Raw genomic sequence first — 18,327 nt, 5'->3', positions numbered from 1 at the left:
ACTTGGAGGCAATAGACCCAAAGCACTCCTCATGGTATGGTAGTCTACCCGAGTGGTTAGGCTCACAGATCCTATAACCAGCCTACACATCCCTCCTCCACCACACACTGGCTGTGTGGCCTTGGACAAGTTACCTTACCTCTCTGAGCTGCATTCCCTCATCTCTACTTCTTCCTAGACTCCTCATAAGGATTAAGGGAATCAATGTCTGGAAAGTGTTTTATAAGGGTCTCAGCACATCATTGGTGCTCAAGAGAGGAATTGTGCTATCCTCATCATCACTGCAAATTAACATAGTTTGTTAACTGGCTAGCAGAGCCACTACTGACTAATCTGTGGCATATGGTCACCAGAGACCCTAACAGATCCTGTTGTGGGGCACATTGGCTGGGCCAGGTCAGTCTCTAACCCTATGCCCAAAGCTGCGTCAGCACTGTGGAGGTCGGGGGCGGGCACAGAAGAACTTTATCCTTAAGGAAGAGGCAACATCACAGGCAAGATAAGACTAATTCACAAAGCAATTAGTAAAAAACACAAGATAGCTTAAAAGTACTAAATTGTTCAGTGCAAACTATAATTGTGTTAATAGTAAGAACCATTTGTATGGCATTTGAGAGTTTACCCAGCACTTGGAAATACATTATTTCATCTCATGTAATCCTCAAAGCAAACCAGCAAGGTAAGTACAGATGTTCCTCAACTTACATAGTTACATCCCAATAAACCCTTCATAAGTTGAAAATGCATTTAATACCCTCAACCTACAGAAACATCATCGTTTGGCCTCGCCTACCCTAAATGTGCTCAGAACACTTACATTAGCCTACAGTTGGGCAAAGTCATCTGTCAACACAGCACACTGTGGAATATGGGCTATTTATCCTCATGATCACAGGACTTTATCGCCATCCTAAAGTTGCAAAGTCCTAAGTCAGGGATCATCTATTTCGTTAAATGCAGACGAGGAAACCACGGCTCCCAGAGATTAAATGGCTTAGTTGTGATCACTACCAGTAAGTGGGTGATGCAGAAAAGAAAGGCTCCACCCTGATTCTTACTTCATCTAGTACTAAAATCCTTGTTTTTTCCACTGTGTGTGTGTGTGTGTGCATGTGTGTGTATGTGTGTAAGAGAGATAGAGAGAGAGAGAGACAGACAGACAGACGGACAGAGAGAGAGTCTCCTTGGGACTGGGTGAGACTTAGACATCTGAAATTTATTTCCTCCCAGTTCTAGAGGATGGAAGTCTCAGATCAAGGCACCCTCAGGGTTGCTTTAGTTCTGGGGCCTCTCTCCTTGGCTTGCAGATGGCCACCTTCTTCCTCTGACTTCACACGGTTTTCCTTTTGTGCATGCATGTCTATGGTCTATGTCCTAATTTCCTCTTATAAAATAAGGGATGCCAGTCCCACTGGTTGAGGGCCCAGCATAAGGACTTCGTTTTAATTAACTACTTTTTTAAAGACCCTATCTCCAAATACAGTTACATTCAGAGATACTGTACATTCAACATATAGTGGAAGTGACACAATTCAGCTCATGTGTGTGTGTGCATGTGTGTGTATGTGTGTTACAGGGGTGGGCACTTCCCCAGACTTCATCTCACTCTCATCCTTCTTCTCATTTCCCCAGGACTCCCTGTGACCAGTGTAGCCTCAATTCAGGTTTCCTGTCGATGTGCGCTGTGCCTGGTGTGACCTTATTCTGGGCCTCCCTCACTGGCATGGTGGCCTCTCAGAGCTGGATAGGTCCCAGAACCATTCAGTGGATGGGGTTTCCTTGTGACCTTGGTCCTGGCCAGAGGTCCTCAGAATATAGCAGCAAAGAAAAAGGAGCCACCTGCATGGGCCTGCCCGCAGCAGGCATCAGTGCCAGTTACAGAAACCAGGAAAGCAGGGCTGCAGCGGCCCCTGGAGGACTCCTGGAGAAGCACGGCCATCTCCCAGACCAATCCAAGAAAGGAAGATGGCAGGAGGACTCAGGAGTAGGGCCAGGGCCTAGGGAAGGATGGAGGGAAGCAGGCAGCAGAGCAAGCCCCATATGATTGTGCCCACTGACACAGGAGGCTGTGTATGAGGAGAAATAAACATCTAACTGGAGGCTCCGATGTGTGGGTTCAAGTCCTGACCTCTCTGTTCCCAGTGTTGCCACCCCAGTAAGTTACCTCATCTCTCAGAGCCTGTGTTCTTACCCACAACATGGGGGAAACAGTAGCACTTGCTTCACACGTTGCTGTCAGGATTAAATGAGCTAATTTTGGTAAAATGCCACCTGGCACACAGTAGGTATTATCAGGGCTGCACAGTAACTTTTGTGGGTACTGGGCACTTTTGCTTTCATGGGTATCTTCCTCTATAAAAAAATATATTTAAAATTCTATGGTAAAACTGTGTTAGAAGAAAAATGAATAAAATCCCAGCTGGATTATACTCACTGTTTTATTTTGGTTTTAAAAGAACTGAAGACATTTTCATGGGTCTTTAATGAATGGTGGCCCCTAGGCATTGGGCCTATCATATCTAATGGGTAAGTGGTCCCAGGGGATGCATCAGTGTCTGCTGCTGTGGATGTTAAAATGTCTCAGAAACTGCCAAGTGTCGTGGCTGGTAAGGAGTCACTGTCACTCCTTTAAGAACACTCCTTCTGTCCTCCTGGGGTCCAGCATCCCTGTCCTCCCCTCTGGGTACTGATTGCAGTATCCCAAAGTCCAGTCTTCCAGCAGAGGGTGCCACAGGCCTTCCCTTTAGTCCCACGGAGATGTGCGGCTGGGATGTTCTGATGGGGAATGCCCTGCAGGGGTTGCACCTGGGTGAGCAGTGCCTTTAGATCTTGAGGCAGGCAGGGGAAGAGGGCTCTGGAGGACAGATGTCCACTAGGTCATTTCACAGCAGCCCCCAGGGTGGTGGCAACAGCGTCCTCTAGTGGCAAAAAAAATCCCTCCATCTAATGCCTGCCTCCCCTGCCCTTTTAGGGGCCTCTAGCATCAAGACATGGGGCTTGTATTGCTGTTCATGTGTTTGTCTAAAACTCTCCTCAACCCACACATGACTGAAACCTGATGAATTGGATTGGAACTTGAGTCAAATAGGCTCAATTCCAAGTGATGTATGAGCAACAGGGCACCTTGACATTGATGCCAATGCTTTCCCACAAAGCCTCCATCTTTGGAGGATGAGCCCCACCTCAGCCTCTATGGATGCCACCACCACCAGGGCCACAGGCTCATGCCTTCTCTGCTGGCCCCTCAAGCCTGGGCCAATGCAGGGCAGCAGAGTGATGCCACACACACCTCAGCCCACCACTCAGCAGCCCCCAGGGCTGCCCCGAGTCCTACAGCTCTTCTAGGAAGGGACCTCCCCACAGGACATGCCATCTCCATCACACTGAAAAAACATTTTATTCCAGGGATTCCCAACACGTGAACAGGGTGGAAGCCTCTGACAAGGCGGGCCAGAAGCTTTGGATTTGGTTTGGGGGGCCAAATCAACTAAGGCTCAGAGACCATATAAGGCCTGCATGAAGGGGGTGAGCCACCCCCACCTTCACAGGTCTGGGGTCCTAAACCCCTGGAGCCATGGTCAATCCTGTGCCCAAGGCTCTTCTTTTGCAGGCCATGAAACTTTCACTACAGCTGTGACACTGCTGCTCGAGCCAGGGAGGGAGGGGGTACTTCTGGCAACTGTTCACACCCCCTCACTCAGCCTCCCTGATGACCGGGCACAGAGAAGCCAGGGAACAGAGCAAAGCCAGCTGGCTCCAGACCCAGCTAAGCAGCCTCCCAGGAACCTCCTAACCTATGCTTAATGGGGAGGGTGCACAAGGCAGCTTAGAGGGTGCACCTCCCTGGGATCTGAAGCTAAAGGAAGCCACCTCCAGCCAGGCTACTGGGAGGCGTTCAGAACACGGCCCTTCCACCGCCGGCTAAGGTCCTCAATGGTGTCCCGAAGCATCAGCGTCCAGGAGTCACCTCTCCGCATCGGGGTGCAGTGTGTCTCCTTGTGCTCCAGGGCTACAATCTCCACAGGAGTCTCAGGAGTCAGGCCAGCAGCCAGGACAGCTTCCGGGAACTTGGCTGCAGAGGCAGGGGCCAGGCAGCACCGGGGAGTGCTGCTGGGGATGGGGGCAGGTGGCAGCAGGAGGACAGTGAGAGAATAGACAGACGGATGGGAAAGGAAAAGATGGAGGAGGAAGAAGAAGGAACAGGGGAAGTTTAGGGATAGTGTGAGGTATGGAGGAGAGAGACACAGACAGACGATTGGTACCTCAAACTTATTGCTACAATAATGCTACCTGGACAAATTCCTCCTCCTGGTTGGAGGCCAGCTCAGCCACCAACTCTGCCCATGGCTGTCCTTGGGATACCTGTCATGCTCCCTCTTCTAGGCCCACAGTTTCCAGGGCCCAGTTCCACACAGCACCCATCACACTCCATTACAGCCATTTGTTCCCATTCCTGTCTCTCCCGCTGCTTAGAAAAGAAGAGGGCCCCTGAAACTCAAATGGTCCTCCAGTGACCCAGGCCCCCATAGCCTATACCTGGTCTGCTGCCTGTCCATCTGCTGGTAATGGTAGTTCACGGCCACCGCCGAGTGGGGGCACAACAAGTACTGGTTCTCGTCCCAGCAGCGGCCCATGGTCTGGGTGATGGCTTCATCCGACACTGACTCGGATGTCATTGCCTCTGAAAGCTGAAGGGTCCCAAGTCAGAAGGATGAGACTCAGTGTAGGGGGAAGCAGGGAAAGATGACAAAACCCCACTCTCCACCACAGACCCACACAAAACCCAAGGATCCAATGGGACATTCAGACAGAATGGCTCAGATGTGGCTCACAATAAAATACAGCCTCCCAGTTTTGAGCTGACTCACTCAATTTTAGGATCCATTTGAGTTTTATGTCAATCCATTTAGTTGGGATTTGTCTCTTAGTCAACAAATAAAGATTTGTTCAACAACCTGCCATAGCCAGAAGGCTTCGGGCAGCCACATATCTGGTGCTTGGTTGTTGGCACACCTCCTTCTTGTCAGTTCCTATTCAGCTCACCGAGCACTTCCTCCAGGAAGCCCTCTCTGCTTCCTTCAGACAGAGGAGGACTCCCTTGTCAGTGTGTTTGGTTTATTTGATCATCTTCTGAAAATGTACTGCATGCTTACAATACATCAAGCACCCTGCATATACTTGACTGCAATAAAGATCACAGCTGTTTTTCTTTCCTTTTTCTGAGACAGAGTCTCTCTCTGTTGCCCAGGCTGGAGTACAGTGATGCAATCTTGGCTCACTGCAACCTCCACCTCCCAGGTTCAAGTGATTCTCCTGCCTCAGCCTCCCAAGTAGCTGGGATTTACAGCCACGCAACACCATGCCCAGTTAATTTTTTTTTTTTTTTTTTTTGGTAGAGACAGGGTTTCACCATGTTGGCCGGACTGGTCTCAAACTCTCGACCTCAAATGATCTGCTTGCATCGGCCTCCCAAATTTCTGGGGTTACAGGCCATGAGCCACCTTACCTAGCTGGTATCATAGATTTTCATATAGCTACCTGCTGTGAATTAGGGTTCCCAGCAGGCAATGAATGTATTTTACTTGTCTGTGTTTCTCGCACCTAGCACAGTTCCTGGCTCACAGTAGATATATAACATGAATGGATGAATGCCATTCCAGCAAGTAAAGTGTCTTCTATGTGTATAGCCAGAGAGAGAATGAAGGAGTGGGGGGGTATGGTGTCTGTCTTCACGGAGAACCTCATTTATATGAGAAGGAATGTGAATGTCAAAACAAACCATTAACCAAACAAATTGATCTTTGGGTGCATCAAAAGAGGCACAGATTCCAGAAGGCCAAAATTCTGCTCCAGTCTGCACTGGTATGGCTCAGCCTGGAGAACTGTATCCAACTTTGAAAACAACACTTTAAGGTGGATAATGACCACGCAAAATTACATCATGCAAGGGACCGCTAAAGGAAGTGAGAAGACTAACTTGGTAAATGGGGATTCTCTTTAAATACAGGAAATACTAGGATATAGAATCAGGCTGTGTAAGCTAGGAGCAGATTCCAGCTCAACATAAAGACTTTTGTAATGGTGAGAGCTGGTGTGAGGCAGTGAGGGCCAGGTCACTGGAGGTATGCACAGTCTGGATGGCCACTCAGAGGACACCTGTTTCTTGAGCTCTGAGCCAGTCACTTGTACTGCCACTTTACATGTAATAATTGATTGAATGAGGAGAGGTAATAGAGAACATGGTTTAGAGTCAAATGGCCTCAATCCCAAGTGAGCTCTGAGACACTGGGCCAGTTTCCTAAACTCTGTGCCTCAGTTCCTTCATCTATAACATGTGGATAGTAAACCTCATAGAGTTGTTATGAGATTTAAGTCAAATAATATACATGAGGCACTTTGCATACTTCCTGATAATATATGGCTTGATACATTAACTTAGTTTTACTTATTATGGGTGTTAATTTCTAATAATTCTGGCAACTGGGAACCATTTTGCCCATCCAGTATGAACAGAGACCATTGTTCCTGTTGAGTTCGCCCCTCCCTCTCTCCCTCCCTCCCTCCCTTCCTCAAGAAAGAGGTGTCCTCTTCCCCTGACCAGACTTCCAAACCCCAGGTCTGCAATGTGGCTATACTCTTTCCTTTCTCTGTGGTGTATGGGTAGTGACTGACCTTGCTGTGCAGTTCCTTGGGCAGATTCAGACTTTGAGTCCTTTCAAACTGCTCCATGAGGGCTCTTGTCACCTGGCTGTCAGAGCCAGAGAGCAGCCAGAATACCCTCTCCATGTTATAGGGTACCTAGGCAGAAAGTCAGTTTCAGGCCCACACTGATCTCAGCCCCATCCAGCCCCACCCAGCCCCACCCAGCCCCAACTAATACCTGGGCCAGATCTGCACACCTCCCCCAGGCCTACCTGAATGTCCATAGCTGATGCCAAGGTTGATTTAACAGCCTCAGACAGAGAGAAGTCTCCCTGCTGGACAGTCCTGTGGACGATGTCATTGCGGTTCACTGCCACAACCAGACGGATGGGCAGGCCTATCTTCTGAGCAATGTACCCAGCTTAAGACAAGACAGGAGAACAACAGCTTTTTAGAAAGAAAATAAAAAAGTAAATTGGGCTTCATCAAAATTAAGAAACTTTTGCGTTTTGAAGCTTTTGTGCTTTAAAAACGATACGATCAAGAAAATAAAAAGGCAACTCACAGAATGGGAAAAAATGCAATTCATATATCTGATAATGTACTTGTATCTAGAATATATAAAGAACTGTTGCAGCTCAACAATAAAAATACAAATAACCCAATTTAAAAATGGACAAAAGAACAGGCATTCCTTCAAACAAGACATACAAATGGCCAATGAGCACATGAAAAGATGTTCAACATCATTAGTGATGAGAGAAATATAAACAAAAATCACAAGACATCACTTCACACCCTCTAGGAGGGTTAGAATCAAGATGACAGATAATGAGTGTTGGTGAGGATGTGGAGAAACTGGAAAATTCCTACACTGCTGGTGGTGACATAAAATGGTGCAGCCACTTCAGAAAACTGAAGTCTGTCAGTTCCTTAACATATTAAACAGAGAGTTATCATATAACCCAGAAATTACACTCCTAGTTACATACCAAAAAGAAATAAAAATATATGTTCACATGAAAACTTATACACAAATGTTCACTGTGGTAGTATTCATAACCACCGAGCTGTTAAAACAATCCAAATGTCTATCAGCTGATAAACTGATAAATAAAATATACCACTGTATGGTATAACCACACAATAGCGACAGTACTGATATATGATACAACATGGATGAACCTTGAAAACATCATACTAGGTGAAAGAAGCCAGGCACAAAAGACCACATACTCTGATTCCACTTATAGAAAATGTCTAGAATAGGAAAATCTATAGAAACAAAGTAGACTCATGGTTGCTGAGGGCTGGCGAAGGAGGTGGTCTAAGGAAAAGTCAGGAGTGACTACTAATGGGTACAGCGTTTCTTTTCAGCATGATGTAAACATTCCAAAATTGATTATGGTGATAGTCGCACAACTCTGTGAATATATTAAACTAAAAACCACTGAATCATATATTTAAAATGTGTGAATGGTATGTGAATCATTTAGCAATAAACCTGTTACACACACATACACAGAGAGAGAGAGAGAGAAGAGAGAGAGCAAGCGAGCGAGAGAGCGGAGAATGACTAGGAGCACATCACCACACCATGAGGCAGTTCTATGCGTCAGCCCCCTGCCAGGTGCCAAAGTATTTAATAGATGGCTGACTACTGTAAAACACCAATTTTTGGAAGAGGAAATGAAAGTTCCAAGAGGTCAAAATGAGCTGTCCGAAGGCTGTGAAGTGTCAGAGTCAGGATTCAAAATACACCCACGTCCAGAGCACATACCCTCCCTTGACTCAGCTTCCTAGAGTCAGTAGCTTCAGACTACATTCCCTGCACAGGCACCAGGGGAGGCCAGAGCAGCACCCTCAGTCCATCCCAACAGCAGGTCTTGTTTTCATGGGACAAGCAAGGAATTCCTCCCCCTGAGAGGTGTAGAGCCCAAACACGTCACATCATTTAGTAAGGTTTTACACATGGTGCTTTCATGAGCAGTTTACCTCTGGTGAGTAGCTAAGAGGAGTTAGGGACAGCCACACCATCTAATATCACTCTTAACTTGGAAAAACACTTTCTCATTCTTTTTTTTTTTTTTTTTTTTTTTTTTTTTTTTTTAATGAGACTGAGTCTCTGTTGCCCAGGCTAAAATGCAATGGCGCAATTTCAGCTCACTGCAACCTCCACCTCCTGGTTAAGCAATTCTCCTGCCTCCACCTCCTGAGTAGCTGAGATTACATGCATGCACCACCATGCCTGGCTAATTTTTGTATTTTTAGTAGAGATGGGGTTTCACCATGTTGGCCAGGCTGGTCTTGAACTACTGATCTTAATTTTCTCATTCTTATTTCACCTGATCCTCATGAGAACATCATGCTATCCTTGCCTGACAGAGGAGAAATGGAGGCTCAGGAATGTCCAGGGCCTTAAAGCCAAAGAGTTGGTTCATGACAGAGGAAAGATGGATAGAAACACCCTCAGCAAATGTTGGCCACGTGTTTATTTTGTATCAAGCACTGTGGTAGGCTCTGGGCCGCAGAGGGCCACTGGCTGTACAACTTGGTGCATCACTAATTGGAGGGTGATAGGAATGGGGAGCATGGTGGGCTTTACCCCATAGTGGCAAAGAAGCCCATCCCTCCTTGCCTGCCAGCCCACTGTTCTCTCCATCCCCATTAGTGGCAGAGGTCAGGAAGCTTCCTAACCACTAAGATGCTTCTGTGCTCTCAGCTAGACCATCCTTGGTGCCCATCAGAACCAATGCCATTGCTAGAACTATCAGGAACAGTAATCCCCCTATCCTTGTCAGCTCTGCAGCCAGACTGCCTGGGTCACGCTCCTTGCTCCACTGCTGCCCAACTCTGTAATCAGGGCATGACTGCTTTCTTTGTGTCTTTGTTTCCTCATTACAAAATGGAAAATATCCTCTCCACAGGAGGATAAATGAGTTAATACATGAAAAGCACTTAGAACAGTGCCAGTTGCACAGTAAGTCCTTGATAAATATTAATGATTATTAGAGAAATGATTTTAATGCTACACAGGTGTACAGCACTTTGCCCTTACAAAGTCTGCATGCACACAGGAATCTTATTTGCTCATCGAGGCAGTCCTGGGAGATATGATGATACAATCTCATTTTATAGCTCAGAGGTTGGGTCTAAAGGACTGCTCCACAGCCTCTCAGCTAGTAAAGAACAGAACTTGGGCCAGAACCCCAAGTCCAGAACTTTTTCCACTTTACACGGGGTCAGGATAGTGTGTCCAGGAGTGGGAACATATGTGCCAGTCAAGCCACTTGTCCTCACAGTGGGCAGCTGACCAGGGTTGGGAGCAAAGTCCACATTTCTGATTGAGGGCACTTCCAGCCAGACCAACAGCCGATCCTTGACCTTGCCTCTCCACACTCTGCTGAGCCAGCAAGGACATTGGATCAGACTGCAGGAGCACTCGGGGTTAACCCATCACCCTCTGATGGTAGCAGGAGCCCAGGATGCTGCCCCAGGCAATGAGGTGGGACATCTTCTGGGAGCTTCTTCTGTGGGCTTTCCCATCACCTTCAGAACTGGGACTCCACCTTCTTTCTCCTCACAGTTGCAGCCAAAGGGCAGCTAGAAGGACTGGGGCCACAGGCATTTTTCTGGAAAGCCCATTTGTGCCCCGGGAGCTCCTTACCTGCAAGGTTACCAGCAGCCCCTGTTGGCACAACCACCTCCACCAGGGGTAGGGGATGCGTGTCCAAGGACGGTGCACACTGGAAGTATGCAAAGAAGTGGTGGGCCATCTGCACCAGTATCCGGGACCAGTTGATCGAATTCAGGCTCATCAGATTGTGCTTCTTGGCAAAAACCGTATCAGCAAACACGGCCTTGATCGGCTCATCAAGCTCATCGCTGTTTCCCTCCACTGCCGGGGAGAGAAGAGAGGGCAGCTGTCAGGAGCATGTAGAATCCCCAGGAGGTCAGCACTCACCTGTGACAAGGCCCTCCCAGGCTAAGCCCAACCTCCTGGGACCTTCGCACAGCATTGGTTTCTTTACTTTCACATAGCTTGGCCTCACTTTCTAGACTCAATGTTAAGGTCCTCAAGGACAAAAACCATGCCCCAGATTCCTGTGTTCCTAAAGATCTGCCCTAGCTTAGAACAAAAAGGGCAGCCAGAACCAGTTCCAATGTTTCTACCATTATCTAAAATAAGATAACAAATGTCAAACTTCTGTGATACTGGGAGAATTTCTCTTCGTATTCCATGCCCACTTCCCCCACTCTTCCACAGAGGAGGAACTGTGTGCCTGATTGTGAGATGGTAAGAGAACTAGCCTTTCCTCCACAGTCCTCTATCAGGGGCCAAGGTGGAAACTGTCACCATTCCCCTGTGCCCTCTGCCCTCATTTAGATCACAGGGTAGGGGTTCTGCTCTCTGCTCCTGCAAGGCAGGTAAGCTTACATGGACAGAACTTCCCATCCCTGAAGCTGGGTGTGTGCATCAGTGTAATTTATGAGTGAATTGCCGGATAAATTTATGGGTGAATTGTCTTCTAATAAAAGTTATATCCCCCAATCTAGCTCAACAAGCAATCAAGACAATACTGATTTCTTATCTGATGCCCGAGTATTTCTCCATTGGATCTACATTTGGGAGGGGAGAGGGGTGAAATTTACCGGCCCATCTCCCAACGCAGACCCAATTAAGGTAAGGCTGCACTGTCCCCAGAGACTCTGCCTCAGCACACACCTCCAAACACATGGACGTTCTCCTTCAGCACTGTTGTCATCTGGAGCTCCTGAATCTTTGTGCAGTGACCTTTGGGCAGCAGAACGATAATGTCCACGTTCTTTGCCCCTTGAACACTCTCAATGGCAGCACTTCCGGTGTCCCCAGACGTTCCTGGATGGGAAGAAAGAAGAACTCGCCCCCTTTAGAACAAAGGGAATGAATGAGGAAACAAATGGTCCCCAAAGCACTGTTGTCAAATAAAGCAACAACTACTTCAAATACTTGGAGGATACAAACCTAGCACTCTACCTAGGGTCCATGGATCCACAGATAAAATTCAGGACATCAGTGAACTTGTGAACGACATCATCTTAAGCATTTTGGGCATTTCAAACATTACTCTGAGAAAGATCCACAGCCTCCATCAGCCTGGCAAAGGGGTCCATGGCACCAGAAAAGGTTAGGAACCCTGCTCTGGAAGAACTGGTAACATAGTCCCTGAGTGGCTCAATGAATGACATCCTATAGGTGGACGCCCTACACTCAGGTATTCTGCGTTCATGCCCCGAAACATACCTACGACCACTGTGACGTGCTTCTCCTTCTTCTCCAGGAAGTACTGTAAGAACTGTGCTGTGCAGGACAGGGACAGGTCCTTAAATGCATATGTGACGCCATGCCACAGCTCCAACACGTTCAGCCCATTCCTCAACCTGGACAGATGGACCACCTCTCTGTGATGGAATCTGCTGAAGGCTCGGTCAATCAGATCTGTGAGGATGGGGGGTTGGAGAGCCACTGAGGGGCCTGGTCTCTTTCTCAAGTCCCCTCTCAGTCTCTGAATATAAAGTTTCCAACTCCTGCTACTAAGTTAAAAGGCCAGAAATTTTCATCTTAAATGATACCATTTTTGAATACAATTGTATAAACCTAGAAAAAAGTCTGGGAAAACATACACCAAACTGTTCATAGATTCCTTATAGTGATTTCTCCAGAGACTAGAACTGGTACTAAAAGACTTTATTTTTCACTTTTTATACTTCATTGTTTAACTGTCTTGTTAGCAAGTACTCCAATCAGGGGTCAATTAAATAGCTACATAACACAATAATGTCACATCCCATCTAATGTTCCTTCCTAAAAAGAGGAAGCTTTTTCTTTGCTGCATTACTAACTCTCACACCTGTGACACCAGAACCTTTGGATGGTTGATATACAATCGTCCCTAAAGCAAACTGTAGAAGTCCTGGAGCAGAGCTTCTCAAACTGTCACGGGCAAACCAAGCCCCTGGGATCTTGTTAAAATGCAGGCTGGTTCAGTCAGCTGGAGGGAGTCTAGGATTTCCAACAAATGCCCAAGCAATGCCATCACTGCTGGTCACTGGACTGCATTTTAAGTGGTCGTTTCTCTTGCCAACCCCAAACCACCACCACTATGTTATGGATTTTGTACTTGCTACTTAAAGTGTGGTTCATGGACCAGTAGTCTAGTATTATCTGGACATTTGACAGAAATGCAGAATTCTCACACCTACCCCAGACCTACTAAATCAGAATTTGCTTTTTAAGAAGATCCCCAGGGGAATCCATAGGCACATTACAGCTTAAGACAAGCTGGTCCCAGACAGTCTTGAAGTCCCCTCTGGAATTACCATTCAAAAAACAAAATAGCAATTTGGGGGTCTGGGTGCTTTATGTGCAGGAAAGAAACACCGCAACATTCAAGTCACTAAAGATAATTCTAAAATCCCTAGTCTTGAAGAGGTTTTTGAAGAAAGAAAGAAAGAAAAAGGGAGAGAGAGAAAGAAAAAAAGAAGGAAAAGAGAGGAAAGAAAGAAAGAAAAAAAGAAAGAGAGAGAGAGAGAGAGAGAAAGAAAGAAAGAAAGAGAAGAAAAGAAAAGAAAAGAAAAGAAAAGAAAGAGAAAGAAAGAGAAAGAAAGAAAGAAAGAAAGAAAGAAAGAAAGAAAGAAAGAAAGAAAGAAAGAAAGAAAGAAAGAAGGAAGGAAGGAAGGAAGGAAGGAAGGGGGAAGGGGAGGGGGGAAGGAAGGAAGGGGGAAGGGGAGGGGGGAAGGAAGGAAGGAAGGAGAAAAGAGAGGAAGAAAGAAAGGGAGAGGCAGAGAAAGAAAGAAAAGGAAAGAAAGAATTCCCTGTAAGTAATTTCAACATTCATCTTGCTGGAGAAAGGATGAAATCTTTCAGAATATTTTCAGGTCTGGGATTCTAGAAGCAGGAAAAAATCCCAAAGTTTGAGAAACGTGATTATAGACTTCTTAGTGGTTTGGTGATGGATTTGCAACTCTGTAGACTGAGCTGGCAGGGGCTGGGGGACTGGAAGTAGAGGTGGGAGTGCTCACCATTTAAGTCATCTTTTGGAATGAGCTCAGAGCCAATGAAGAGGGCGCACAGCTCCTTCACGAGGCCAGGATAGGAGAGTGTGCTCCACTGACACAGGGTCTCTCTGTCCAACTGTGGGAGCTCCTCAGGCATAAAGAGGCCTCCGTCGGACGCATAGCCAGAGAAGAGGGCCCCCTCAAAGTCGACCCGTGGGGCCATGCCCCTGGTGCTAACGTACCACATGATCCTGGAAGCCTGCAGAGGGGACAGTCCCAGAGGCACCTGGTCTCAAAGCTCCCACATCCCACGAGGCAAAGCCAAAGCACACACAGCTCCACAAGACCCACGTACCAGGAAACCCCTCAATCCCAGGCAAAGATGGTTGGTCATCCTAGTGGATAACCAGGGTTCTACCTCTTAGCCTAATGCTAGGACAGTTAGAAGTGCTGACATGCAGTCTCTTTAAAACTAACTGGCCCTGCATGGACTGAGTTCTCTGGTTCCTAGGGAAGCCCAGAACACCTCAGGCCTAACTTCGGTCACACTTCCACGTCAGTTACTTTTCCAGGAGGCAGGTGCCATGTCAAGGAGCTGGGCTTGAACACCACCTTCCTCTGGAGCATGACAGTGAATTTAGGAGGACTGGCTTCAAAGCCCCATAGTAACTGGGGATGAATTTGATTAGACATACTTCTCAGTATTAGCTTGGACTTTCTGTGCCAGGATGGGAGGGAAACCCCTACACTCTGGGGGCAAAGCCACCCAAAGCTCTCTACCTACATGAAGGGTATGAACACTGACTTGGAGGAATTCTGGTTTCTTAGTCTGTGGCTCTAAAATCTGTGGGCCAGTGCAAGACTCACATGGGCTGCCACGTGCCACTCTCTTAATCACAAATTTAAGTGCATCTAACTTAGAGACAAAGACAAGCTGGATCATACAAACCATGAATCTTTTGAATGTGATTATGCTGGGACAACGGTATAAGCCAGAACTATCTCCGGCAACCCAGGACACAAGGTCACCGTGTACGTGAGTCCATGTCAAAGAGATGAAATCTGGGTTACTCCAAAAGTTAACTGCAGTGGATAAGCAAAGCAGGCACAGTGTTCCATAAAACAGAATGGGGCGGGGGCTAGCAGTGTCTTCCACAAAGAGAGGAATTTCTGCAATTCTGTAGTAAGAGTTAAAGCCATTGCAAACTGCCCAAGACCCTGGAGTAACAGAAAGAAAGCCTTCATAGGACCAGACTTAAATGCTACGCCTGAGCTGCCAAAGAAACCATGGCAGGAGTGAGGGCAGGAGCAGGCAGGGCCGTAAGGTACAGCAGAAGAAAATATTTTTGAAATGTCCTTCCCTGGGTGGAAGGAACACCTCGGGCATTGGGAAGGAGGATGTAGAACAACTGTCCTGGAACAGTGGGCAGAGGGGCTGGCGCAGGGCTCTGCACAGGTCATGGAGGGAGCGGGCCTGATTAGCACAGACCCATGCCCTTCATACAACAGGACTGTCCCTGTTCTGTCCAATGGCCTCCAGGAGCAGCATTCCCAGGCCAAGAGAGCAGAGCCACAGAGACATACACATGATTGGGTTCCACTTAAGCCAGAGGCGGAATCAGCAACCGCAGGTGGTGGTGAAGTTGAGGAAGAAAACCAAGCGCTGTTGTGAGGCTGCTCTGAGTGCTCCAAGCATGGGATGGGGACCTGGACTACGTGACCTCTGGGATTTTATATTCTAATAATTTTCCCGTGTAAGTGACTCCTCTGGAACCTATTCCAGAATGGAAAAGGTCAGAGAAACTGTGACTAATAACCAGGGTAAATAAATAATACGGAAAACAGTAGTCCGAAGGCTGGGGACAGGAAGGTGGGTGGAAGGGAGCTCCTGAGGGAGGTGGAGGGGCTTTGTGAGAGTGGGTGGAGCAAGGCAGAGACTCGGACGCCAGCAGCTCACGGCACTCCCGGCGGTGGAGGCCGGCCCCCAGCTCTCTGAGGCTGCCTGCGCTAGTCATCCCGCCAAGGAGGGCGGCCCAAGCCCTCAGGGTGCTCGCAGGCGCCTGAGGTTCCACTCCCAGCCCCTGAATACACCGCGGACTTCGGTTTCGGGGTTCCCCAAGGACTGCCCAAACCCAGCAGAAAACGTAAAGCATCCAAAACCCCACCACCATCCTCCCACGTTCTCCTAAGTCCGAGGGCCGGAACTAAAGGTTCCAGAAATGGGGGGGGGGCGGCGGACGCGGGCCCTCGGAAGTCAGGGCTGAGCGGAGCCGCGAGAGCGTCGGGAGTTCGGAAATCTCGCCCGCGACGACCCCGGGGAGGGCGCTGCGAGGCTGGCAGGCGTTACCCGTGCGGAGTGCGGGACGCGACTCGGCCACCCGGGATGCTGACGTGCGCGCTCCCGAGTCCGCGTCTCCGGCGGCGGGGTGGGGCTTCCGGTCGGGGCCGGGGCTGCGGTTCTCAGTTCCGCAGCTGGAAGAACCTGGGGTTGAGGCGGGGGCGGAGTTCGGCGGAGAGGGCGTGGGCAGCGCTGCGGCAGGAGGGCAGCATCACGAGAGAGAAGCCTTGTGCGCCTCCCGCGGCCTATTTTTTAAGGCTCTTTACTAAACGCCTTATTCACCTTCAGCCTCCGAATCTTCACTGCAGGGCTGTGAGTCGCACAAAACCTCAGGTTTCAGCTTAGAAAATGGACAGAAAGATGCGAGGAAGAAAAACCCTGCGTTCCTTTAGGATTCTAGTTTCTCATCTGCAGCATCACAGGGCTGGACCAACGGCTTGGTCCTCAAACTGTGGTTAGTATGTTAAGACTTCAAGACCCACCAGGTAGGTGACATCCACTCAACTCCAAAATATGTTTTTTAAAATATATTTTTTAAATATATTCCATGCGACGGAACCAGAGCCCTTGCTAAGAATTAGGTTAGGGCCTAGACTTCTGGAGAAGAAAGCAACCTGCTAAAAGTCCTCCAGCTTTTGTGCAGGGCACAGGCCAGAATGCAGGCTGCTTCTAGTATCCAAGCTGGGCAAGGACAGCAGGGCAGAAGAGAGAGACGACATTCCAAGTCAGAACATACTGTTCTCTCTGAACGTTTTTGAACTCCTAAATTGATAATCCATCATTTTACCAAATATGTGTAGTGGTTATTGGAGGAAATGGGGTAATATTTAAATTTAAGTACCCTGAATCACCCTCACTTCTTGAGTTTCTGACCCAGTAACAAGAGTGCCAAATAAATAGGTAAAACATGACTGCCATAATTCCAGCTGCCTGTTTTGCAGAAATGATCCTAAAATTCATTTGGAGGTGCAAGGAACCCAGAGTAGCCAATATAATCTTGAAAAAGAAAAACAAAGTTGGAGGACTTACACTTCCTAATTTTAAATCCTGAATCAAAGCTATGTTAATCAAGATGGCCTGGTACTAGCATAAGGATAGACAAACAGATCAATGGGATAGAATTGAGAATCTAGAAATAAATCCATACCCATACAATCAATTGACTTTTGGCAAGGATGTCAAGACTATTCAATGGGGAATAAATAATCTTAAATAAATTATAATTGGACAGCCAGACATCCATACACAAATGAGTTTGGATCCCTGCCTCACACCATATGTAGAAATTAGCTCCAAATGGATCAAAGACCTAAATATAGGAACTAAAACTATAACCTCTTAGAATTAAACATAGATTTAAATCATCATGACCTTGGATTAGGCAACAGTTTCCTAGATATGACACCTAAAGCAACAAAAGAGAAACAAAAGAGAAAACAGATAAATTGAACTTCATCAAAATTAAAACTTTTGTGCATTGAAGGACTATATTAAGAAAGTGAAAAGGCAAGGGGATTGGGGGAAGATGGCCGACTAGTAACAGCTCACGATTACGGCTCCCAGTGAAAGTGCAGAGGATAAGTGGACGCTGCATTAGAAGGATTTTTATTGCCCACAGACCAGGAGATTCCCAGGCAGAGGAGCCCCACGGGTCGCCAGCGCGGCTGTTTTGGCCCATGCGACTGCTTTGCCCGCTCCCTGGCACGGTGGTTCTCCGTACAAAAGATGTTGGTCCAGGTGCCCTCTTAGCTGGCAATAGGAGCCCTGAGACGGCAGAGTCAGCCATTCATCTGAAATAGTGAGCCAGGTCAGGAGACTCCTAGGCAAAAAAACTGCCAGGAATCTCAGTGCCGCTGTTTCAGCTGGCTCAGTGAGTCGCGGCACGGGAGATCCGGCGCCTTTTCAACAGCAGAAGAGTCTACCATTCAACAACAACAACAAAAAAAGACTCTGAGTCAGGGAGCCAGGTGATCAGGCTCAGCTGGTCCCACCCGCCCCCTCCACAAAAAGAAAAAAAAACAGTAATTGAAAGTGCTCTGGGTTGAGAGTTTCACAGCAAGCACAGCTGAACCCGGGAAGGTCTGGCTCTGTGGGGGAGGGGCGTCCACCATTACTGAGACACTCCACCACTACGGAGGCAGTCTGACCATCACTGAGGCAGCCCGCCATTGCTTGGGCAACCAGGCACTACTGAGAGAGTCTGCCATAACAGAGGCAGGCCACCATTGCCAAGGCAGTTCTAACTACACCTATATAAACAGGACTGCAGGGAAGATCAAATGGCAGCTGGGCGGAGCCCACAGCAGCTC

General features: G+C 47.8%; 1 protein-coding gene across 5 annotated transcripts; it reads right to left on the bottom strand.

Moving 5' to 3' along the window:
- Window positions 1-3,378: 3,378 nt before the first annotated feature.
- On the bottom strand, window positions 3,379-16,186 carry THNSL2 (threonine synthase like 2). 5 transcript variants are annotated; one of them, XM_017536667.2, is made up of 9 exons: window positions 16,028-16,186; window positions 13,705-13,939; window positions 11,927-12,121; window positions 11,369-11,521; window positions 10,310-10,540; window positions 6,915-7,063; window positions 6,673-6,798; window positions 4,537-4,688; window positions 3,379-4,110 (listed from the first exon to the last, which is right to left on the bottom strand). In XM_017536667.2, the coding sequence occupies exons 2-9, from the start codon at window positions 13,925-13,927 to the stop codon at window positions 3,882-3,884; spliced, it is 1,458 nt and encodes a 485-aa protein (XP_017392156.1). In that variant the 5' UTR covers window positions 13,928-13,939; window positions 16,028-16,186; the 3' UTR covers window positions 3,379-3,881. The 5 variants fall into 5 exon arrangements, with proteins under 5 accessions (XP_017392156.1, XP_037597307.1, XP_017392154.1 ...); XM_037741379.1 differs by having other exon boundaries at window positions 16,072-16,180; XM_017536665.2 differs by lacking the exon at window positions 16,028-16,186 and adding an exon at window positions 15,846-16,000.
- Between the last annotated feature and the right edge of the window lie 2,141 nt (window positions 16,187-18,327).

The sequence above is a fragment of the Cebus imitator genome, unplaced genomic scaffold (assembly GCF_001604975.1).
Source record: "Cebus imitator isolate Cc_AM_T3 unplaced genomic scaffold, Cebus_imitator-1.0 Scaffold99, whole genome shotgun sequence".
Classification (NCBI taxonomy): Eukaryota; Metazoa; Chordata; class Mammalia; order Primates; family Cebidae; genus Cebus; species Cebus imitator.
This window is presented reverse-complemented; position numbering and strand designations above follow the sequence as displayed.

Coding starts and splice junctions, on each gene's coding strand:
- THNSL2 (XM_017536665.2), bottom strand. Junction 4,689..6,672: donor CCAAGGAACTGCACAGCAAG/GTCAGTCACTAC, acceptor GGGACCCTTCAG/CTTTCAGAGGCAATGACATC. Junction 4,111..4,536: donor ATGGACAGGCAGCAGACCAG/GTATAGGCTATG, acceptor CCCCATCCCCAG/CAGCACTCCCCGGTGCTGCC.